The 24,644-nt window shown below is 44.3% G+C and overlaps 1 protein-coding gene and 1 long non-coding RNA gene across 4 annotated transcripts in view; both read left to right on the top strand.

Annotated features, from left to right (window-relative positions):
• The window catches only part of PATL1 (PAT1 homolog 1, processing body mRNA decay factor), a 77,416-nt gene extending 70,910 nt beyond the window's left edge, over positions 1-6,506 (top strand). For all 3 annotated transcript variants that reach the window (XM_089683676.1, XM_089683673.1, XM_089683674.1), the window contains 2 exons: positions 1,616-1,765; positions 6,117-6,506. In XM_089683676.1, coding sequence (XP_089539802.1) covers positions 1,616-1,759 — 144 coding nt within the window. In that variant the 3' untranslated portion in view covers positions 1,760-1,765; positions 6,117-6,506. The remainder of the gene's footprint in view (positions 1-1,615; positions 1,766-6,116) is intronic.
• A 2,354-nt stretch (positions 6,507-8,860) lies between these two features.
• Positions 8,861-14,303, top strand: LOC149457457 (uncharacterized). Its single transcript, XR_016313625.1, has 2 exons — positions 8,861-9,035; positions 12,779-14,303. It is a non-coding gene; the product is annotated as an uncharacterized LOC149457457 (long non-coding RNA).
• Positions 14,304-24,644: the final 10,341 nt, after the last annotated feature.

Genomic DNA, 24,644 nt, shown 5'->3' with positions numbered 1-24,644 from the left:
AGCACAGGGATGACCAGAGACTGTGGACAGCACAGGGATGACCAGAGACTGTGGACAGCACAGGGATGACCAGAGACTGTGGACAGCACAGGGATGACCAGAGACTGTGGACAGCACAGGGATGACCAGAGACTGTGGACAGCACAGGGATGACCAGAGACTGTGGACAGCACAGGGATGACCAGAGACTGTGGACAGCACAGGGATGACCAGAGACTGTGGACAGCACAGGGATGACCAGAGACTGTGGACAGCACAGGGATGACCAGAGACTGTGGACAGCACAGGGATGACCAGAGACTGTGGACAGCACAGGGATGACCAGAGACTGTGGACAGCACAGGGATGACCAGAGACTGTGGACAGCACAGGGATGACCAGAGACTGTGGACAGCACAGGAGATGACTGCTGACCTTTGGGGAGGGGGGGGAGCGGGTACCTGAATTTGACAGGTACCCGCTCTTACTTCCGCGGAGTTGTTCTTTGATCTTACCTGTTCCTCTATCAAGCCGCGCGCTGTCTTCCCGGCTTCTGTAGTGTCGGCGCTCGGCATGACAGCCGGGTGCCCAGTGCGCATGAGCGAGAAGCGCTTGCACTTTGTGATCCGGCGGCTTCTGGGATCTGTCATGTGTCCCAGGTACCGCCTTACCATTCACAAAAAGCACCGCTTCTTGCGCATGCACACTTGGCACCCGGCTGTCAAGCCCAGCACCTAGACACTACAGAAGCCGGGAAGACAGCGCGCCGCTGGATAGAGGAACAGGTAAGGTCAATGAACAACTCCGCGGAAGTAAGAGCGGGTACCTGTCAAATTCAGGTACCCGCTCCCCACCTCCCAAAGGTCAGCAGTCATCTCCATAAGGTCCCGCTGCAGAGCTGAGCGGCCAGCCCGGTATTCTGACACGGCGGCGGTGGAAATACCGGACCGGCCGCTCCATATTCGCTCCATAAGACGCACTGACATTTTCCCCACTTTTTTTGGGGGGAAAAAGTGCGTCTTATGGAGCGAAAAATACGGTAGTATTTGTGTTCTAACCTTACAGCATTTCATCAATAAGCAGTACATGCTTTTAAAATGGTTGTAAACCTCAGACACAAAATATGGACAAAATATATCCCTCTGTAGTGTACTTGTGTCAATTAAAAGCACTAAGTGTGATTTCTGTCTGCTGACCTGTTACTCTGCTATCAGCATGATTCACTTCTGACATGTTTTTTTGACACCGAGAAAACTGGTGACAGGGGAGGGAGCTCCAGCAGATTGACAGCCTCAGCTCTGTTCTTGTGTGAAAGGGGTGTATTTCTTCCTTCCAATCAGCTCTCAGAGCTCTTCTCACTGAGCTCTGCGGAGTGTAATTTTTTTTTAACTCTCAGACAAGCTTTATAAATTCAGCACTATGAACGGATGTAGAGAGGCGAAGACTGCAGATAGACAGATACAACGTACGTGGGAGGTTTTGTTTCATCTCTGGGTATCACTTGAGGCCATTCACTTCACTGGGTATTTGTAAATTGATTTTAGGCTTTCACATTCTCTAATCCTGTTAACGAATTTCCAGCCTAAGCATTGTTCTCTTTGCACAGTTTTCATACCTGCTGTTCTTTATCTTTCAGGACACCTTTGGTTGCACAAGTCGCTCACTTCCTGCTGCAGATCCAAGCCACCTCCCTGGCCCAGCCTCTCTGCTCTCCAGTCACTGCTCTGCTTCACTTCTCACGGTACCTCGACGATCAGACTTTCGGACAACTACAGTCTAAGCTTAGGTGAGAGGCAGATAAACCAGCATGGAGATCTGACAGCTGAAGTCACTTAGATAATTAGAAACCTAGACAGGATTCGATCTACGTTTAACTTGAATAGCGGTGTTTGATGGACTGTATCTCTGTAAGTGAATGATTTGGCTAATGCAGCAGAAGACACATTGGTGTTTCTCCAACCCTCAACGCTCTGAAAAAATGTCAGTCGCATGTTTTATGATTTGCGGGGGGTCCAGCTTTAAAGGATAAGTTCACTTTTGGAACATGTTACATGTTCCACCCGTTTTTAGGGTGGAACATGTAACTTGTTCCCATAGCTGCCGCTCCCTCTCTGTGTACAGGGAAACTTCTGCCTATACCATTTATCAGATTTGAAATCAGCGTGGCTGTGCAGGGCTGTCTACACAGCCACGTCACTCTTTCACAGAGTTCTGTGAATGAATGCCTACAAGTCCCGGCAGCCTTCGCCCTTTCTTTTGTAGCTGCGGAGCGTTGTGGTAGTTCATTGAAGAGTCTTGTTAGAATATCTACTTGATCGTACATTCCGTACGGCAAGCAGGTATACTGACAGGTCTGCAGGAGACCTGCATGGCATCAGCGATCTACTGATCACTGGTGCAATGCTTTCCAGGCTCCTTTTGACAAAAATAATAAATGCACGTTTTTTTACCTGCAAAAAAAAGTGCGTTTATTATTTTTGTCCAAAAGGTGAACTTATCCTTCAACAATGCAGGAAAAATAGCACAAGGCCTTTGCATATTTACTACTAGTAAATGCAGAACTTAGTGGTTCTAAAGTCTTAAGGTTTTTTACCTTCATGCATTCTGGGCCTGTCAAGTAGGTCTGCAAACTGATTGTGCCTGGCCACGAAATAGAATTTCTTTATTCTCTTCTCCACCTGGGAAATTTTTTCCCTCCATTCTTCTTTACCTGCCATTGCACCTTTGGGCTCAATGCAGTGTGGTGCAGGCCCTGCTTCACCAGGGCGTATTTGTCCCTTTACCAAGCCAGAACAGCTCTGAGTTTTACTTCACTCTGTTCTTGGTCCCAAAATGGAGGAAGTTCTCTTATCCTGGACCTGAAGCCCTTGAATCACTGTATGCCAGTTCATAGGTTCAAGCTGTAATCCATCCATTTGGTGGTGGCCTCGCTTTCTTGGGGGTAATTGTTAGCATCCATGGATATCTAGGATGTATATTTGCACATTTTCCATTGTGCCATGGACATCGGTGGTTCCTACGCCTTGCAGTTGGGGGATGAACACTATAATTTTGTGGGGCTCCGCTTCGGGATGGACTTGCCTTCCCAGGTGGTCTCCAAGGTTCTGGCTCCTGTCTTAGTGTTACTGAGATGACGGGGGATTGCCGTACTGGGTTATTAGGACAACCTGCTCTGGCAGTCGGCCTTCCAGGTCACACTAGCTGTCAACGTGGAGATTATAGTGCACTCCCAGCAGGACTTTGGATGGGTCTTGAACTTCAAGAAGTCTGTCCGGACCAGAAGACTGGAGTACTTGGGCCTAATTCTGTACACTGAGCAGGGCAGAGTGTTATCCTGGTGGTCACATACTGGAAGGTTTGGACTGTGGTCCAACTGCTGTTATCTGTGAACCATCTTGCATGTAGGCTCTGGTTCCTATGGTGTCCATCTTCGAGGTGGTCCCATTTGTGTAGTTCCACTCGGAGTTCTGCAGAAGAAAATCCTGTTCAAACGCGCCAAATTTACGGCCTCCCTAGACGGACAGATTCGTCTTAAACAGTTGACGAGGGCCTCCTTATGGTGGTTCTGGCTCCTGTCCTATAATCCAGGAAGACCTTTCTTCTCTGCTGGATGGTCATCATGATGAACGCCAGCCTTTCCAGCTAAAGTCTCAAGATTGAGATCGGCAAAGGGCTGTTGGACTTCAGAGGAGTCTCGCTTGCCCTGCAATGTTCTGGAACTGCGAGCGTTTGGGAGGTCTCTGCAGCACTGGACGAACCTTTTTCAGGGGTTACCAGTCAGGATCTGTTCAGACTACGCTGCTGTAGTGGCCTTTATCAGCCACCAGGATGGTACGAGAAGTGCTCACTAGTTATGCACTATTCTTGTTGGTAGGCGGATTACCTCAGTCATACAGGCCTGGATCAGGGGGAATGGTCCCTTCATCCAGATGTGTGTCCTCGGATATGCTGGGGAACCCGTCATGGATTTTCTGTTTCTCTACTTCACCTGCAAATTACCCAGGTTGTGGCACGAGTGCGGGACTCCTTTGCGGAAGCAACAGCTGTGCTGGTCACCTCACAGGACCAGTATCATCTCATTTACACCTTTACTACTCTCAAGCTGCTCCCTCACCTGCTAAGCTGGATTGCAGGATAGAGGCCAAAGGCTTTCCTGTCATTCTGGTAGTTCAACTGGTCTGTGGTAAGCATCGTGGGCAGCTGACCCCGGATGCTCCCTGGCAGTGCCTCTTTCTCCTTTCTCGGTGGCTCAGGTGTTGGCCTATTTTTTCCATATGGATTTGCACAATTTCTTGTATAGAGTGCTTTTTTTTTTTTTTTTTTTTTTTTTTTTTTTTTTTTTTTTTTTTTTTGGAATGAGTTTCTGCCTTCATGGTTTTTCAGTGTCCCTTGGCTGTGCACTTCCTGCTGGCTCCTTTTTACTTAAGAGGTTTGTCAATGGGCCTCCAAGTGCTCCTATTGCTACTGTGGGACTAGCATTGATTCTTCGTTTCTCCAGAAGACTCCCTTTGGCGAGTATTAAGTGATATTTCCTTGCATTGTCTTTCTCAAAAGGTTGCCTTTTTGGTCACCGATGCACCTAAGATGAGTATCTGAGCTGGCGGTCTTACCTTGTATTAGGTTCTACACAAGACTTTGGTATTTTTTCATCTGTGCCCCTTCCTTCTATGAATTTGATCTTGGATTTTCGCCTGAATGAGGATGTTGTCCTGCCTTCCTTTTGTCTGTGGGCGTTGCATCTTAAGGTAGTTGCGTTGCACTTCCTGGATGGGGACTAGGTGGTTCATGGTGCCAGTCCACTCTGGCCTCCTGCAGAGGTTGTGTACTCCTTTGCTGCCTCATTGATGGCCTCAGGAAAGGCTTGGTGGCCTTTCCTACAATGATTTCCCATTGTTTCCAGCAAGGTATGTGTCCGGGTGTACACTGTTATATGGTGTGGACTCCTGCCTTCCCCATTGCAGCATGTCCCATTAAGTTCCTCTTGTGCTGTCTGGCATCTGTGTCTCAGTTTGTGAGCTGCTGGTCATCTGCACACGTATACATTTTTACATACTTGATGTATTTGCGTCTTCCGATGTTTGTTGTGGTCGCGAGTTTGCCGGCTGCTGTTTAGAGTTTCTCGTTTGCGCCTTTTGGGTTTTTTTTTGGGTTCTTGGCTGTTTGCCTTTTTACTCCAGTTTTCTTTTTTCTGGTTTGTGCACCCCTCGTTGAGGCCCTGCTTTGGGACATCCCTATGGTCCAGATTCAGAAGAGCTGTGTCCGTCAATGAATGTAAGAGAAATTGAATTTTTCTGTTACTTACTATAATATTCTTGTCTCTGAGTTATTTGACAGACGCAGCACCTACCCCTCTGTTGGAGGTTTTCATGAAATATTTCTACCTTTTGGATGTTTCTTTGGAGCAGGCCCTGGTCAGGCACATTGGTTCACTGAACAAATTGAAATGAGGAAGCTTAAGCTGTCCATATTATGATTTCAGCATGTGCGTTCATTTTTGCAGTAGGTAATGAGGTCAAATTTGCAATCATTTTCCGTGACAAGGAAAATCGAATTAAGGTGGAAATGAATTCTAACTGAATGTGGCTTTATTGTATTCCACATGTGCATCCCGAAATCGAATATAGAACCTTAGCATGGCAATTGTACAAAAACATTTTCTGGTTGACATATGAAATTTGTCGAGTCCATAATGGTACTTTCTAAGGCTCTGACCAGTGACTATTTTTTGGATTTCTGTACAAACTTTTGAACAAAATTCTATCCAAATCTGTCCCCACTGACAAAAGTGGGACGTATGGAGTTTTCTCTCATTACCATACAGCCCATCTTCTAGATCTTTAACTCTTTGTTAGGACAGATTGTGTTCAAATTGGGTGATAATTAATCTGCCAGCACAGTACAAACAGGGTTAATTACATTAAACATGAATCCCCAGCCCCCTCTGAAAACTAGAGGAAAGCTTTTGGAGTTTTCAGAAAACTAATTAAATGTAAGCAGAGTTGTTTTTTTTTTTAATTGTTCTAGGCAAATGTAACAAATATAACATAGGTGTTATCCCAATTTGGCTGCAAAAGCGGAATTGCACTTTAATTCCTCCACTTGTTTAGTATGTAACATATATTTCTCTTTATATTTAGGTCTGCTCCCAGTCCCTGATGCACGGAAGTGCTGGACTCTGCCACAATCAGCTTTCCTTCCCCTCTTTGCTTCAAAGATTTTATGTGAAATTTTATGAAGTATCTGCAGAGTTTGAAGCATCGAAGTCTTAATGGGGAGTCCAAAGCCCAAGAGGGGTCAGCTTACTCTGCATTGCCACCTGCGGGGCATCACATCCGCTGCAAGAGCTGCTCTGTGTGAATCAGAACACCCCGTGTCATTTTCTTGTGTAGAAATTTTAAATCAATTACTCTGTGGGATTTCTCACTGCATACATCAACCAATGAGGATCACAGATGGATTGTGTTTATTTTTTTTCTCTTTTTATATATAGCTCCGTGTAAATAAATATAAAGTATTATTAAATCAGACTCTTCAATGACTGTGGATTTGTACCTGTGGTGTTACGCTAACTTGCTGTAAAACACATGGGACATCTTGTTTCAAAGGGAAGCTCCAGCAAGCCATTTACAGCCCAACTCCAGTTTAAACTTTTTTTGTTTAGTTTTGCAAAAGAATTAGGAAAGGGTTAAAAATTCTGTTAAGTTTTTTCCTTCAATATTTTTAGGTTTGTCAAAATACAACAAAAAAAGCACACATTACATGTATTGATAAAGTATTTGTCACAGCAATAAGGTGTATATATCATTGGTCTCAACAGGTGCATACTTGGTTATTAGCTGTTAAACACATTATCCACTGTTATGACTTGCTATGAGTCAGTTAAAGGTTAAGTTCACTTTAAAAAAAAAAATAATAAATACATTTTTTTTGCAGGTAAAAAAATGTGCTTTTTTTTTTTTTTTTTTTTTTTTTTTTTTTTTTAAATTATTTTTTTTGAGCCTGTAAAGCATTGCACCAGCGATAAATCGCTGTTGCCATGCAGGTCTCCTGCAGTCTGTCAGTTTTCAATCTGTGTGCTCTTACCTCATACGAGCAGGCAGTTTAACACTGACTGGAAGACTCAATGTTCTTTGAGAACTACAAGTCGACATCCACAGAAGATGTCAGTACTTGTAGTTCATTAATTCACAGAACACTGAATAAATGACGTGGCCGTGTGGGCGAAGCTGTTTTCAAAAGTGACCGCTAGTGCAGGGAACTTTTCCCCGTACTGCTGTCACAGGGAGAGGGGGGATTGGGCAGCAGCTGCAGTGGTGGGAACATGTTACTTGTTCCACCCCTAAAATAGGTGGAGCATGTAACATGTTCCTAAAGATGAACTTATCCTTTAAGTAATTTTTTGTTGTCAGCTCTTGGTTTATCTGAACTCAGGAATAAACATTTGATGATGCAGCTCACTTTTATTTCACAATATGTACAGTATATAGTGCCAACCGTTTTTTATGCATTGCTTTACAAAATAAAAGGAGACAGTAGAGTTACCCAACAGTTCAAGATTAGTAGTTCCCTGATTGAGAATCTTAAAATCTGAGGGGCAAGTGACACAAAAGGTAATAGCTGTGAGTGGATGAGTTGATGGAGAAAGTAAAAGATAAGTTTTAATTAGAGGCAGCATAGAATTGCCTAAAGAGATGATTTTTCAGTAATCACCTAAAGGTGGACAGGGAGGGTAGGAGATAGCCAAAGAGATTGTGATAGGAAAAGCAAGAGGGTGGGGGAGGCTCTATCGAAGTCATTGAGGCAGGTATATGAAGAGTTGTTGAAGCTGAAAAGCAGAAAATCCTTGGAGCAGTTTGGAGCATTTTGAAACTAGGTTGGCTATGTAGCTCAAGGCAAAACTGTGGATTGCTTTATATGTTAGTATTTAGATTTGTATTCATTGGGATTTTCAGAGAAGGTCGGTAGACATTGAACGATTGGTAAAGATAATGAGTAGTATTAATAATAGACTGAAGGGGGTTGACTGTGTAGAGGTAGGCCAATGCAAGCTTCGGCAGATTCAGGCACTCCTATCACCAAAACTATGCAGGTAAGCCAGAGGTTTTGCACCTGCTTGCTGTACCAATGTTTTCTGTTAGAAGCTTTCCTTAACCTAATACCTAATATCTTCTTATTAACAGTACTAACATAAGTATGAATGAGTTGGATCTTAATAGAATAATTGAGTTATTATATTTATATTTGTTCTAGATTGAGAAAAGTAAGGAATTAGACTTCAGAGTCTGTGAACATATATCTTGGGTTTTTCCTTTACATTCAAGCCACATATGAGAGTAATTAGCTATACCTTCCTCCATCCTCCCCCATCTATGTAAGAGATAAAGTTACACTCAGACTTTGAGAGAAGCAATTATCTTAGTAGAACTACAAGAGAATACCAACCCACTTTTAGGAGATTGGGGGCTGGATTGCTCTTTTAAGAGTAGAACAAAGGTTTGAGTTGCACTCACTATATAGCAGCCTTGATGCGACAGACATATACACACACACATACACACACATATACATATATACAATCTTATTATCAAGAACTTAACTATATTTTTTGGACATTATTTCAACATTCTGTATGCCAATATTTTATTTCTAATTTTATGCAACGTTATTATTAAATCATCTTTTTGAGTTTTTACAAGAAGTGGAAGGACTTTCTATTTTGAACATTTCTCATCAATACAAGTTAATAAAATATCGAGACAATACGATATTTTACAGTGGCGAGCCTCCAGTTCGATTAGTTTCCGACGATCGCTTATTTTTGACTTTTTTCTCTTTCATCTTGATGAGAGGGAAGTTGTTTGCAAATTCAGCAAAATATGAAATCAAGCTTTCAGGAGAAGTAAAGTCTGCAACAGATGAATCGTCGGCATAATCGAGAACCTAAATGCAGAATTGGTGAGAATTTTGCGCAATTGCAAGAAACGCTGTTCCTTGGTGATGTCATTTCCCGCCAAGAGAGAAAAGACGCGTTATGTAAAGAAAGACCTTCTTAATTGGTAAGTAATGGATTTTATTGATGAATTATCTAGAGAGAGTAAGTTAGAATTCAAGAATCTGTCTACATTTGTTAAAGATAATGAACTTTGGCGGTACATGTATAATGAATGCTTACAGGCTAATAGTAAGATAGAAAAATCTAAGTTTTCCTTTAAGAAACTGAGCAAACAAGTTAGAAATGTAATGAAGTTAGTTCATGTTTTTAACGCCATGATTTTTGATGTTCCTAAGACTGCTGCTTGTGTAATGAAGCAAGATCAGAACAGTGTATGTGCTAATTGCCAGACTTTGACTGAGCAAATAGATGATCTGCAAAGTGCAATTCAAACAAAAGACATTCAGTTATCTGACCTGCAGAATGATGTAAAAAGAATTTGTGTGAATACTAAGGCAGAGAAACAAAAATCTTTTGTACCAGAGATCCAGTCTATAGAAGGAGATCCTACCAATCAGGAAGAAATGTGTAAGAGACAATTAAGGGATAAAGCTGCAAAACTTAATCTTAAAATCCTTGATCAGCTCATAAAAATTTTGAAGGATATGCCAGCCTATGATATGGACGCCGATGCTTTCTATAACATGGAGGTTTATGAAAATTTTTGTAATAATTTTTGTTTAAATCAGGAGCAAAGAAATTTTCTATTCTGTTTATGGCTCCCCAGCGTTATGGCACGTAGATTAATCAAAACGCCATATATTGAGGATGATGAGGAAATGCATAGCAATGCATCAGACCGACTACGTCAATTATTGAAATTTACTACTGGACAGGAAATTCCTTCTTTGGAAATCTTAGACTCCTTAAGAGCTACGATTAATGATGATCCTTTTGAATTTAAAAATAGATTTTCTAAAGTATACAAAATGATATTTAATTTAGACAATGAGACTCCTTCTATGGTAAATGCTTTTGTTAAAAAATTCAAGTATCTTGATCCAGCATCTGTTATTATTGCTACTGGAAAAAATGATTTAGATCACGCAGCCAAAGTTATAGATACATTTAGAAGGCTTAAATTAAACAATCAGAAGAAGGAAAGTTTAATTGTTCAAAATGGAGAAGAGAGAGAGACCATGTGCTTAGCCACACCCAGTTATGATGATGAATACGTCACAGGCAGGACGAGAGTCTCAGAGCAGACAGGAAATACTATTTGTTTCTATTGTAAACGATTTGGTCATTTGAAAAGAGATTGTATTCATTATAAATTAGATTTACAAAGAAAAGCTTTGGAATTAGAAGATCAAAATATAATTTCTGAACAATCTGCTCCTCCATGTTCCAACAATAGTCTGTCTGAGTTGCCTTATGCCTCAGAAGTTAAAAAGATCAGTTCATTGAGAGTCAACAACAGCTTAAACAATATGGTAAACAGTGCTGTTGTCATTAATAGGAATGGTTTACTGCCTTTGCCGAAATTTAAATCAGGATCAAATCGAGATTCTTCTTCTTTACCGTTGGAATATGTTGCTCCACATTTATTGGATGAAAGTGGAAGGCCCAAATCAACATTAATTGATTCTTCCATGTACTGTAATGTTGGAAGTATTTGTACAGCAACTGCTGACATGTCTTCAGATCATAAATGGCCACATACAGGAACCAATCTTGAATTGGAACAATTGGTTACATCACATACAGATCTTTGGAGTCAAAGCAAAAATGATGTAGGTTTGTTTACAAATTTTGAAGTTGACATTGAAGGTAGAGACCCTAAGCCTCAACCTCAATACAAATTGCCATTAGAATCAATTAATCCAATTTCTTCCATTATAGATGAGTTTTTACAGCAAGGAATTTTAAAGAAAGTACAATCAGTGGTGAATAATTGTATTTGGCCTATCAAAGCTGATAATTCATATTCTTTATCAGTTGATTTCAGGACATTGAACAAATGCATCACAAATAACAAATCTATTGTTCCTGATTGTAACATAATGTCACATCTGGATGCCAAGGCCAAAATATTCACTGTACTTGAAATTGCCAATAGCCATTTGTCAGTACCCTTAGCTAAGAGTTGTCAATATAAACTTGCTTTAAGCTTCAACAAAGAAACATATACATTCACAAGATTAGCCCCAGGCTTAGATTTAAGTGATGGCATTGTTCATGAGTATTTGGGAAAAATATTATCTAAATTCTCTAGGCCAGAATGTATTGTCCAGCATGTAGACAAGCTTCTCTTGTCTACACAAAATATAACTGAACATATCACTCTTTTGTCTGAAATATTTACGTTGTTACAAACAGCAGGATTGAAATTGAATACAGAGAAAGTTCAGTTGATGAAAAGACAGGTGGAATTCCTTCATATGCAAATTAGTCATGGACAGAGACAGTTGTTGGAAGAAAAAGTTAGAACTATTTCTGCTTATCCAATTCCAACAAATCGCAAGGCTTTGCGTCAGTTTTTGAGCGAAGTAAATCATTGTAAAGATTTTATACCCAATTTTGCAGAGAAGTCTAGATCATTATTTGATCGTTTGAGACAAAAAGATGGTGTATTGGAACAATGGGATCAAACTGAGAAAGAAGCTTTTGAACTATTGAAATGGGATTTGCAGAATGCTACTACATTAAATACTGTTGAGTTTTGTAGTAAAATTCCTTTTGTTTTAGAAACCAATGTTTCCAATAATGCAATCTCAGCAACTTTGTCACAATTAAAAGAAGGTAATCAGAAAATAATAGGTTTCTTCTCAAGAACTTTGACAAATATGGAGAAAAACTTTGATGCACATATGAACAAATTGTTAAGTGCTTTCTTTGCAGTCAAAATAACTGAATACATTGTGAGATCAAGTAAGATCATATTACAGACACCTGATTCATCACTGAAACTCCTAGAGGAAGATGGTTCAACAGACAATTGTCGTGAAAATTATCCTATATGGTACAAAACACTGTCTTCCAAACACATACAAATAGAAGTAACAAAAAGACCTTTTCAGGAAAACATACCAACACATGTTTGTACAGCTGTAGGTGAGAAGTTTGTACCTCATGTTTTCAACATAGGAACTGAGAAAAGTTTGAAACCAGTATGTATTACTGCAGATCAGTCTTACACTACAAGAAGTGAGCCAACACAAAAAACAGCTACGCATATTTCCGATTTTATAGAGATAAGATCAAAGGCATGATCCTTTGTCATCTCTGGGTTGATACAAAACCTTTCTTTGGTTTTGAAACCAAGGTTTTGAATCATGACCAATAATGGAGATGTAGCGTCCTGTTATATTTATTTTTGTTTATTTCAGGTACTTCTATAGCGTTGTCAATTTATGTAGTGCTTTTTACATATATAGTACATTCACATAAGTCCCTAACCCTCAAGAGGTGTACAATTTAAGGTCCCTAACTCACAGTCATACATACACATACTAGGGCCAATTTAGATAGGAGCAATTCTCCTACCAACATGACTTTGGAGGGTGGAAGGAAACCGGAGTACCCGGAGGAAACCCACGCAAGCACAGGGAAAACATACAAACTCCAGGCAGGCGATGCCATGGTTGGGATTTGCATCAGCAACCCTAGTACTGTTAGGCGGAAGTGCCTGCATTCTAAAATAGAACACTACAAGTCAATAAGAAGTGTTATAATCAAAATATGTCTTCCATGTCATGACTAGAACTGTTTGTGATTGTGATGTGTAATGTTAACAGATAAATGTAAGAGGATTAATCCATGTAAAATTATCAATGCCAAAATAATGATACTGCATTTCTGTTACAGGAAATGACCTAAGAGTAACTGTTAAAGGAAGAAAACTCAAATATTTCTAAACCTTTCAGATGATAATACATTTTCCAAGAAGGAAATTTATTCTGGAAGAAGCTTTGCAACAAGAATTTCATTCATCATTGTTTTTGTTGTTCTTTTTATGTTCAATAAAGTTATTTTAACTTTACAGAGTGCTAGAAGAAGACAAGACATTTCAAGGCATCTCATAGAGGAAGAACTTATAAAACAATTGACTTTTGACTACTGATGAAATAATTCATTCATCAGATATATTGGTTTTTTTTGTGTGTACATTTTATTTTGACATAATATGTTTACCATATCAAGATGAGATCAGTTCTCACATGAACATTTGCAATCACACACTATGTATTTTCAGAAGTGAAAGGGTTAAACTTTTGTTACAACAGAGTCACTCTTAGAACATCTGTTGTTAATTAAGCTAGGGATAAGTTTTTCTAAGGTACATATAGAAAAACTTAGGCAAGCTTTACATTGTTATATGTATGTTTTTTTTTTTAAAAAAATCATTCGATATACATGTATGGATTGAAGTTAGAGAACATATGTTATGTTTAAATGTTGATAAGGTAATTTGAAAAATTTATGGATTATAGAACTGTGTGCTACACACATTTTGGAGGGAAAATATGAAACATCTATTTTTTAAGTGACATATTTTAAAGTATTGTACTATAATGTTACAGTTATACATTTATTAAGGAAATGAATTATTTGGTGAAAGGAAAATAATAAGGGTAAAAATATTTTAATGTGATACATAACAAAAGGTTTATCAAAGAATTTGTTTTCCCATTATAGAATCAAATTAAAGATGTTCAGATCAATTATCTTAAGATCCAAAAACGCATGAATGGATACGAAAGTGACGAGAATGTGTATAAATGGATTAAGATAAGGAAAATGATTAAGATTCGATAAAATCGATCATTTTGAGAGGGAAATGTTAGAAGCTTTCCTTAACCTAATACCTTCTTATTAACAGTACTAACATAAGTATGAATGAGTTGGATCTTAATAGAATAATTGAGTTATTATATTTATATTTGTTCTAGATTGGGAAAAGTAAGGAATTAGACTTCAGAGTCTGTGAACATATATCTTGGGTTTTTCCTTTACATTCAAGCCACATATGAGAGTAATTAGCTATACCTTCCTCCATCCTCCCCCATCTATGTAAGAGATAAAGTTACACTCAGACTTTGAGAGAAGCAATTATCTTAGTAGAACTACAAGAGAATACCAACCCACTTTTAGGAGATTGGGGGCTGGATTGCTCTTTTAAGAGTAGAACAAAGGTTTGAGTTGCACTCACTATATAGCAGCCTTGATGCGACAGACATACACACACACATACACACACATATATACAATCTTATTATCAAGAACTTAACTATATTTTTTGGACATTATTTAAACATTCTGTATGCCAATATTTTATTTCTAATTTTATGCAACGTTATTATTAAATCATCTTTTTGAGTTTTTACAAGAAGTGGAAGGACTTTCTATTTTGAACATTTCTCATCAATACAAGTTAATAAAATATCGAGACAATACGATATTTTACATTTTCCTAGATTATTTTTGCAACTAGCCTGATCTGTCACCTGGGGCCTGTACATGTTGGGCTTATGGTGGCAGGACACTCTTGGGTTTGCCTTCTTGGTGTATCTGGTGGGGAGTTGGGGACAAAATTGGGAAGCACCTGGGCTAAACTGGGTGCCAATCCTGTATTAGCAATCTGCAGTAAACTCCTCTCATCTGTTAAAAGAGTAGTTAGTATCCACATTTCAGTCTTTCAGGTCCCTCTGGTGCATATGAGAGACCCTGCTCTACCATCCTTTGTATGTAAGACCCCTAGTTTTGTGTAATGTAAATGATATGGAGGATGTTAATAACCCCACTCCTCCTTCGAGTGATAAGGACGGGCATGAAAATGGCAGTTCTGGAGGTTCTGGGTTTAAGCTACAGGTGAAACTCAAAAAATTAGAACATTGTGCAAAAGTTCATTTATTTTAGTAATGCAACTTAGAAGGTGAAACTAATATATGAGAGAGACTCATTACATGCAAAGCAAGAAAGTTCAAGCCGTGATTTGTCATTGTGATGATTATGGCTTACAGCTCATGAAAACCCCAAATCCACAATCTCTGAGCCTAAAATATTGCACCTTTTCACAATATTATAATTTTCGAAGTGTCCCACTCTAATCAGCTAATTAAGCCATAAGACCTGCAAAGAGTAAGAGTTCCTGAGCCTTTAAATGGTCTCTCAGTCTGGTTCAGTAGGAATCACAATCATGGGAAAGACTGCTACCTGACAGTTGTGCAGAAAACCATCATTGACGCCCTCCATAAGGAGGGAAAGCCTCAAAAGGTGAGTTGGATGTTCCCAAAGTGCTGTATCAAAGCACATTAATAGAAAGTTATGTGGAAGGGAAAAGTGTGGAAGAAAAAGATGCACAAGCAGCAGGGATGACCGCAGCCTGGAGAGGATTGTCGGGAAAAGGCCATTCAAAAGCATTGGGGACTTTCACAAGGAGTGGACTGAGGCTGGAGTCTGTGCATTCAGAACCGCCACACACAGACGGACATGGGCTTCAAATGTCGTATTCCTCTTGTGAAGCCGCTCCTGAACAACAAACAACGTCAGAAGCGTCTTACCTGGGCTAAAGAAAAACTGACCTGGTCTGTTGCTCAGTGGTCCAAAGTCCTCTTTTCTGATGAGAGCAACTTTTGCATCTCATTTGGAAACCAAGGACCCAGAGTATGGAGGAAGAATGGAGAGGCACACACTGCAAGATGCTTGAAGTCCAGTGTGAAGTTTCCACAGTCTGTGTTGATTTGGGGAGCCATGTCATCTGCTGGTGTTGGTCCACTGTGCTTCATTAAGTCCCGGGTCAACGCAGCCATCTACCAGGAGATTTTGGAGCACTTCGTGCTTTCTTCCTCAGACTAGCTTTATGGGGATGCTGACTTCTTTTTCCAGCAGGACTTTTCACCTGCCCACACTGCCAAAAGCACCAAAAACTGGTTTAATGACCGTGGGATTACTGTGCTTGATTGGCCAGCAAACTCGTCTGACCAGAACCCCATAGAGAATCTATGGGGCATTGCCAAGAGAAAGATGAGAGACATGAGACCACACAATGCAGAAGAGCTGAATGCCGCTATTGAAGCATCCTGGTCTTCCATAATAGCTTCCATGCCACGCCGCATTGAGGCAGTAATTGCTGCAAAAGGGGCCCAAACCAAGTATTGAGTACATATGCATGCTTATACTTTTCAGAGGTCCGATATTGTTCTATGTACAATCCTTGTTTTATTGATTGCATGTAATATTCTAATTTTCTGAGATTGTGGATTTGGGGTTTTCATGAGCTGTAAGCCATAATCATCACAATTATGACAAATCAGTCTATCTCATATATTAGTTTCACCTTTTAAGTTGCATTACTGAAATAAATGAACTTTTGCACGATATTCTAATTTTTCGAGTTTCACCTGTATATCTGGGGGATGTCAGTGACCTGCCCAACATTACAGATTCACGAGGAGAGGGTTTAGTAGTATAGGCACGACCAAATGTACCAGGGCCTACAAGAGGAAAAAAAAAAAAACAAAATAACAGTTTTCAGTACACCTAAAGGGGAGATTTACTAAAACTGGTGCACACAGAATCCGTTGCAGCAATGCTTTGTAACCACTTGGCCTTTAGGTTTTATTGCCAAAGCTTAATTGAACAAGCTGAAGTTAGGAGCTGATTAGATACTGTGCAGAGCTGCACCAGTTTTAGTAAATCTCCCCCAAAGTGTTGTCCAATTCCGTTCTCAAAGAATCGGCTGATCTGAAGAAGAGGCCTTTTTTTTCTCCCAACAACCTGAAATTTTGGTTCCCTTTTGATGATGATCTAGCTCAGGTCTGGCATAATTGCCCACATCTGGACACTCTCTTTTTAGGAACTCTATAACCCATGCTTTTGAGACTGAGCATCCTGTGGTGCTGTCACACAGACTGGAGGCAGCCGAATCTGCTATGAAGCAAAGTGGGAATGGGAGACAGCCACCACAAGGAAATCACTGTCACATTGTGAATCAGCCATCTCACCAAGTGGCTGGAGTGGTGTCTGTGAACCACAGAGCTGCTGGGATCATGAGTGCCAGATGGTGTGAGGACGCTTGGGGGCTGTGTTGCTGGAATGGCACAGGAGACTGTCAGAGCAGATACTGGAACAGCCTGGAGCTTTGAGGAGCCACTGTAACTGCTAGACATTGAGTGGAACTGTGAGTGCTGAGGACACTTGAGTACTACGTACTGTAGGCTCAGTTAGTTCTAAGGAAGTTGTTAGTACTGAGGATGCTGCAGATGTTGAGGTCACTGTCAGTGCTGAAAGTACTAAAGAGCACTGAGAGTAACGAGGAGCATTAAGGGGTCACTATGAGTACTGAGATTACTGGAGAGCACTGGGAATGCCAAGAATTACTAAGGGGGTCACTCTGAATACTGAGAAGCACTGGGAGTACCAAGGGGACACGGATAGCACTGAAGTGCATTGTAAACCATGTGACGCTGTATGTATGACCAATAAATATGCCGAGTTGCATGATGCAGGGGATTTAAACTCAGGAGTGGCATTGCTGGAACAGCCTACCTCCTCTATCTGCTAGCTGGATGACTACAGTAAGGATAGGGGCTGGTGCTAGGGGACTCTATAACAAAGACCGTGATTGGCAAACAGTATATTGTTACTGGTTTGTCACATTGCTGACTGGATGGACAGTTTGTTAGATGGGACTGGGAAGGACCCAGCTGTCATGGTATCAGGGATGCTTGTTAGTGGGCAAAAATACATACAACTAAATCTAAAACAATAGAACTGTCTTGAATTAATAAAGTTCTGTGTGTGAATGAGGTTTTGCGGCTTATTCACATAAGCGCTGTGTCCTGTACCGTGTATATCAGCAGTTTATGTGGATGGAGCCACTTGTAGCTGTGTGTAGGCAGCCTATGTTACACTATGGGGACACAGCAGCAGTATTAACTAGTTGCCGACCGTAGATAGTCGAATGGCGGCTGCACTGCGGCCGGCCAGTTCTGAGTGGACGTCATATGACGTCCTCCCAGAACGCGCTCTCCTGCGCGCCCCAGGGGGCGCGCACCCGGCGATCTCCGTAATTGCTGTGTCCTACGGACACAGCTGATCACGTGATGTGGTAAAAGGCCAATCACAGCGGCCTTTTACCACGTGATCAGCGGTGTCCAATGACACGCTGATCAGAGGGAAATGCAAGTGCCGGTTCTCGGCTGCACTTTCCTCACGCTGTCAGATCGTGAGGAAAGTACTGCCGAGAACCGGCAGTTGTCAGAGCGGGGATCGGCACTGATGATCAGTGCCCTGATGATCAGTGCCCAGCAGTGCCACCCGCAAGTTGCACCCACCTGTGCCCAGAAGTGCCACCTACCTGTGCCCACCGGTGCAGCCAGTCAGTGCCACCAGTCAGTGCCCAGCGGTTGTGCCAGTCAGTGCCCAGCAGTGATGCCAGTCAGTGCCGTCTATCAGTACCCATCATCAGTGTCACCTATCAGTGCCGCATATTAGTGCCGCCTATCCGTGACACCTCATTAGTGCTGTCTATCAGTGCCGCCTATCCGTGCCACCTCATTAGTACTGCCTATCAGTGCCCATCAGTGCTGCCTCATCAACGCACATCAGTGAAGGAGAAAAATTACCTGTTTGAAAAATTTTATAATAGAAACAAAGAAACTTTTTTTTTTCAAATTTTTTGCACTTTTTTTATTTATAGCGCAAAAAGTAAAGCGCCCAGTGGCGATTAAATACCACCAAAAGAAAGCTCTATTTGTGAGAAAAAAATGATCAAAATTTCAAATGGGTACAATGTTGCATGACCACGCAATTGTCAAAGTGCGGCAGCGCTGAAAGCTGAAAACTGGCCTGGTAAATAAGGGGGTATAAGTGCCTGGTAGGCAAGTGGTTAACAAACCACTCTTTCACATTATATGGGCCAGCGAACCTGAGTGAATGAGCCCTTAGTGCTTGTTCACATGTGGGATCGGTGGGGGGGCTGGGAAGTAAAATCCCATGGTTGACCACCCCCCAACAGCTACTCTTTTTGTTAGAGGCAGTGGCGGGGAGTTACACATGCAGAGGCCACGATACTTTGCTTTTCAGCCAGTGCAGGAATTAAATACCCTGTCAAATGCAACCTATTCAAGTAAATAGCACAGCTCTGCAAGTTCCTTGCAACTGCATGCAATGTGATGCGCCTCCTTGCTGCTCGTCAAATGCTCTCTGAAGAGTGATCCTTCATTTTTGTTTTTGTTGTTACTTTTTTTTATTATACATTTTTTTTTAACTGCCTTGTTGGGTGGGTGTGTAAACAGTCCCCTGATGTCACACTTTTGAGACAAAAAGGGACTGAGGACATATATAATTCAGGCCTTTTCTCTGCTGTTTCAGCTGCACTTGACATGAATAGTTAGGAAGTGCTCTGAGGCTTCCCGTTCATTCACAAAATGAAGCATAGTAAACAAAGTTTACTATGCTTCAGTAATGGATGAACACATTCAAACAAGGGGTTAAAGTAGGCAGCGGTGTGTTGCTTTCTCATCACCTGATTTAACACCTTGGACCCCGCAGACGCATGCAGTTGTGGGACGCTTGCAGATTGGCCACATTTACTTGAGTGGGTCACGATTGGCAGGCAGTAGCACCCACCAAAAGCAACAGAGGGTTTAATTCCTGTTGTGACCTTTAGGAACATGTTACCTGTTCCACACATTTTTAGGGGGGGGGACATATGACATGTTCCCATAGCTGCCACCCCCTCCCTTTGACAGATAGTATGGGGAAACGTCTCCCTGTATTATCTGTCAGATTTGAAAACTGCGTAGCCGTGTCATTCATTTATGGAATTCTGTGAATGAACTGAGAGTTCCAGCAGCCTTAGCGGCTCTCAGCTTGTAGTTTTCAATGAATTACCATAGTGCTGTGGAGCGCCGTGGGAGTTCATTGAAGATTCCTGTCAGTAGTATCTGCTCCCTCGTACATCCCATACGGCAAGCAGATATTCTGACAGGTCTGCAGGAGACCTGCATGGCATCAACAATCTACTGATCACTGGGGCAATGCTTTCCAGGCTCCTATAGACCTAAATAATAAATGCACTTTTTTTACCTGCAAAAAATGCATTCAATATTTTTTGTCTAAAGGTGAACTTATCCTTTAAGGTTGCCTACCCCTGCCATAAACTATAGGAGTGTGAGTGCATATACTGTATACTCACAGCGGCTAAATGTTTTATAGCGCTTAACGGGAAAAAAAGAGTGTAGCTTGGCATTGCATGCTATTGCTGAGTCTGTGATCTATTACGATCCCCAAATCCTTTTTCATCCTCGATTCCACCAGAGGTCCATCTCCTAGTGAATAACTTTCATATATTGTAAAGCTGAAGTGTGTAAAATCAGGCACACTTCTGCATAGAAACCAATCAGCTTCCAGGTTTCATTTACAAAGCTTCATTGAACAAGTTTATGTAGGCCATACATGAGTTAAATTTCATACGAATATTCTTTAGAAAATCAGAAATTATGTGTGTTTTGTAACCTGATGGTGCCACCATTGATTTTGAAATTCAGACCCCTTCCATCTCCCTTCTCCTCCTCAGGCCCCACCACCTCCTCAGACCCCCCCCAAACACATCTCTCTCCTCCTCAGACCCCCCCCCCCATCTCCCTTCTCCTCCTCAGACCCATCCACACCCCCTCAGATCCTCCCACACCCACCTCTCCTCCTCAGGCCCCCACACCCCCCTTCCTCCTCAGACTCCCTCCACCCCGTCTCCTCAGACCCCCATCTATCTTCTCTTCAGATCCCCCACCCCTTCTCCTCAGACCCTCCCACACCCCCTCTCCTCAAACCACCCACCTTGCTTCTCCTCAGCCCCCCCCACCTCAGACCCCCACCCCCTCTTCTCTTCAGCCTCATGCACACCCCCTCAGATCCTCCCACATCCCCCTCTCCACCTTAGGCCCCCACAACCCCCTTCCTCCTAAGACCTCCCCACCCCCTCTCCTCCTCAGAACCCCTATCTCCTTTCTCCTCAGATCCCCCCACCCCATCTCCTCAGACCCTCCCACACCTCCCTCTCCTCCTCAGACCACCCCCCTCTCAACAGACGCTGCCCTCTCCCTATCAGACCCCTCCCTCTCCACCTCAGACCCCCCCTTCCCCCCCTCACCATCCTTTCCTCAACCTCCCCAATTCCTTCTCAGCCCCCCTACTTCCTCCTCAGACTTTCCCACCCCACTTTTTCCTCCTCAGACCCCCATCGCCCTTCCTGTCCACAGACCTCCCCCACCCGCTCTCCTTCTCAGACCCTTCCTCGGACCCCCCCATCTCCCTTTTCCTGTTCAGGCCCCCCACCCCCTTCTCCTCAGACCCACCATCTCCCTTCTCTTCAGACCCCCCCACACCCCTCTCTGATCCTCAGACCCCCCCCACACACACCTCTCTCCTCAAACCCCCCCTTCCTCCTAAGAGCCCCCACCCCCTATCCTCTTCAGACCCCCCCCATCTTCCTTCTCAGAATCCCTCCACCCTGTCTCCTTCTCAGACCCCCCATCTACCTTCTCTTCAGATCCCCCACCCCCTCTCCTCCTCAGACCCTCCCACACCCCCTCTCCTCCTCAAACCACCTATCTCACTTCTCCTCAGACCCATCCACACCCCCTCAGATCCTCCCACACCCACCTCTCCTCCTCAGGCCTCCACACCCCCCTTCCTCCTCAGACCTCCCCCTATCTCCCTTCTCCTCAGACTCCCTCCACCTCTTCTCCTCCGACCCCCATCTATCTTCCCCTCAGCCCCCCCACCCCCTCTCCTCCTCAGAACCCCCATCTCCTTTCTCCTCAGATCCCTCCACTTCACCTCCTCCTCAGACCGCATCCCTCTCCACCTCAGACACCGCATCCTCCTCAGCCCCCCCAATTCCTCCTCAGCCCCCCCTACTTCCTCCTCAGACTTTCCCATCCCACGTTCTCTTCCTCAGACCCCCCTATCTCCCTTCCTCTCCACAGACCTCCCCCACCCGCTCTCCTCATACCCTTCCACACCCCCTCCCTTCCTCAGACCCCCCCCATCTCCCTTCTCCTCTTCAGGCGCCCCCCCCATCTCCCTTCTCTTCAGGCGCCCCCCCATCTCCCTTCTCCTCTTCAGGCGCCCCCCCCCATATCCCTTCTCTTCAGGCGCCCCCCCATCTCCCTTCTCCTCTTCAGGCGCCCCCCCATCTCCCTTCTCCTCTTCAGGCGCCCCCCCCATCTCCCTTCTCCTCTTCAGGCACCCCCCCATCTCCCTTCTCCTCCTCAGACCACCCCCTCTCCTCCTCAGCCCCACCCCCCCCACACACCTCTCTCCTCCTCAGACCCCCCCCACACACACCTCTCTCCTCATCAGACCCCCCTTCCTCCTAAGACCCCCCCCAACGGCACTCTACTCCTCAGACCCTCCCATCTCCCTTTTCCTCAGACCCCCCCATCTCCCTCCTCCTGCTCAGTCCCCCATCTCCCTTCTCTTTAGACTCATCCACACCCCCTCAGATCCTCCCCCACCCCCTCTCCTTCTCAGACCCCCCCCATCTCCCTTCTCCTCAGACTCCCTCCACCCTGTTTCCTTCTCTGATCGCCAGCTACCTTCTCTTCAGATCCTCTCCTCCTCAGACCCTTCCACACCCCCTCTCCTCCTCAAACCACCCACCTCGCTTCTCCTCCTCAGACCCCCCCACCCACACCCCCCTCTCCTTAGACCACCCCCCTCAGACCCCCTCCACCCCCCTCTCCTCCTCAGACCCCACATCTACCTTCTCCTCAGATCCCCCCCACTCCCTCTCCTCCTCAGGCCAACCCCCCCTCTCCTCAACCCCCCACTCCCTCTCCATCTCAGGCCTACCCCCCCTCCCTCTCCTCCTCAGGCTGACCTCCCCCCCCCCCCTCTCTTTCTCAGACCACTCATCTTCTCAGATGCTCCCACACCCCCTCTCCTCCTCAGACCCCCCCCTCATACCCTCTCCTCAGACCCCACCTCCCTTCCTTAGACCCTCCCACACTCCCTTCTCCTCCTCAGACCCTCCCACACTCCCCTCTCCTCCTCAGACCCTCCCACACCCCCCTCTCCTCCTCTGACCCTCCCACACCCCCCTCTCCTCTGCAGACCTCCCCACCCTCCCTCTACTCCTCAAACCACCAATCTCCCTTCTCCTCAGACCCCCCCCCCCCCCGAAACCTCTCTCCTCCTCTTACCCTCCCACCCCCTCTCTCCTCCTCAGACCCCCCCCCCATCTACCTTCCACTCCACAGACACCCTCACCTCCTCTGTTCCTCAGACCCCCATCTTCTTTCTTAGCCCCTCCCACACCCTCTCCTCAGCCCCTCCCACACCACCCCTCTCCTCCTTAGCTCCTCCCCACCCCCTCTCATTCTCAGACCTCCCCCACACACCCTCTCCTCCTCAGACCACCCCTTCTCATGCTCAGACCCCGCTCTCTCATCCTCAGACCTCCCCCACCCCTCACACCCCCTCCCCTCACACCCCCTCTCCTTCTCAGAACCCCCATCTTCCTTCATCTCCTCCTCAGACCTGCCACAGCCTCCCCAGCTCCTCCCCCACCCCCTCTCATTCTCAGACCCCCCCCCCCCACACCCTCTCCTCCTCAGACCACCCCCTCTCATGTTCAGACCCCGCTCTCTCATCCTCAGACCTCCCCCACCCCTCACACCCCCTCTCCTACTCAGAACCCCCATCTTCCTTCCTCTCCTCCTCAGACCTCCCACAGCCTCCCCACTCCTCTTCATACCCCCCCCCCCACTCTGCTCTTCAGACCCTCCCACACCTCCCTCTCACTCTCAGACCCTTCCATACCTCTCCTCCTCAGACCCCCACCCCCCAAACACCTAAAAAAAATTCAGCTAACCTCGAAACCCCCTCCCAAAAAAAAAACCTCTCAGCAAACCTCGAAACCCACCCCCTCAACCTCACCACCCCCGCCCCACCCCCTAAAAAAAACACCTATCTCAGCCGACCTCGAAACCCGCACCCCTGGCCTCCCCACCCCCCGAAAAAAAACACCTATCTCAGCTGCCCTCGAAACCCGCACCCCCGGCCTCACCGCCCCCCACCCCCCAAAAAAACCTAATTCAGCCGACCTCGAAACCCACACCCCCGGCCTCACCACCCCCACCCCCCAAAAAAACCTATCTCAGCCGACCTCAACATCCGCACCCCCGGCCTCACCACCTGCACCCCACTCCTCCCTACCAAAAAAAAAACCTATCTCAGCTGACCTCAAAATGCACCCCCCAGGCCTCCCCACCCCCGCCCCACTCCCCCAATATAAAGAACAAATTAGATAAATGAGAAAGTTTCCAGGAAATAGGAGCATGAATGCTGCTGATATGCTACATGAACAAAAGTTTGCAATAGAAGTAATGATAATCAGCACAAATACTGGAACAAAGTCCGTAAAGTCTAGTAGCATTTAGAAATAGTCTGGGTGACATGGATAAGGGGGGTCCGTGTGGCACTTAGGGCAAGCTCCATGCAGTACTGTAGCAGACTCTGTGTAGTAAGGAGAGAAGCAGAATAGCCTCTAAGTGCAGCAGACCACTTTAATATATATATATATATATATATATATATATAATATGAAGGAACACTCACATGGTAGTAGATTAGTAAAAGCACATAGGGTATTGTGGTGTAGAAACATCATGTGGAACGGCTGTCACTGGTGCCTGAATCATCCGCATCTCAGTGGTAGGGA

Source organism: Staurois parvus, unplaced genomic scaffold (assembly GCF_062004578.1).
Source record: "Staurois parvus isolate SC_StPar_1 unplaced genomic scaffold, SC_StPar_1.0 ptg000320l, whole genome shotgun sequence".
Lineage (NCBI taxonomy): Eukaryota > Metazoa > Chordata > Amphibia > Anura > Ranidae > Staurois > Staurois parvus.
The sequence above is the reverse complement of the archived record's forward strand: the minus strand, read 5'-3'. Positions and strand labels throughout refer to the sequence as shown.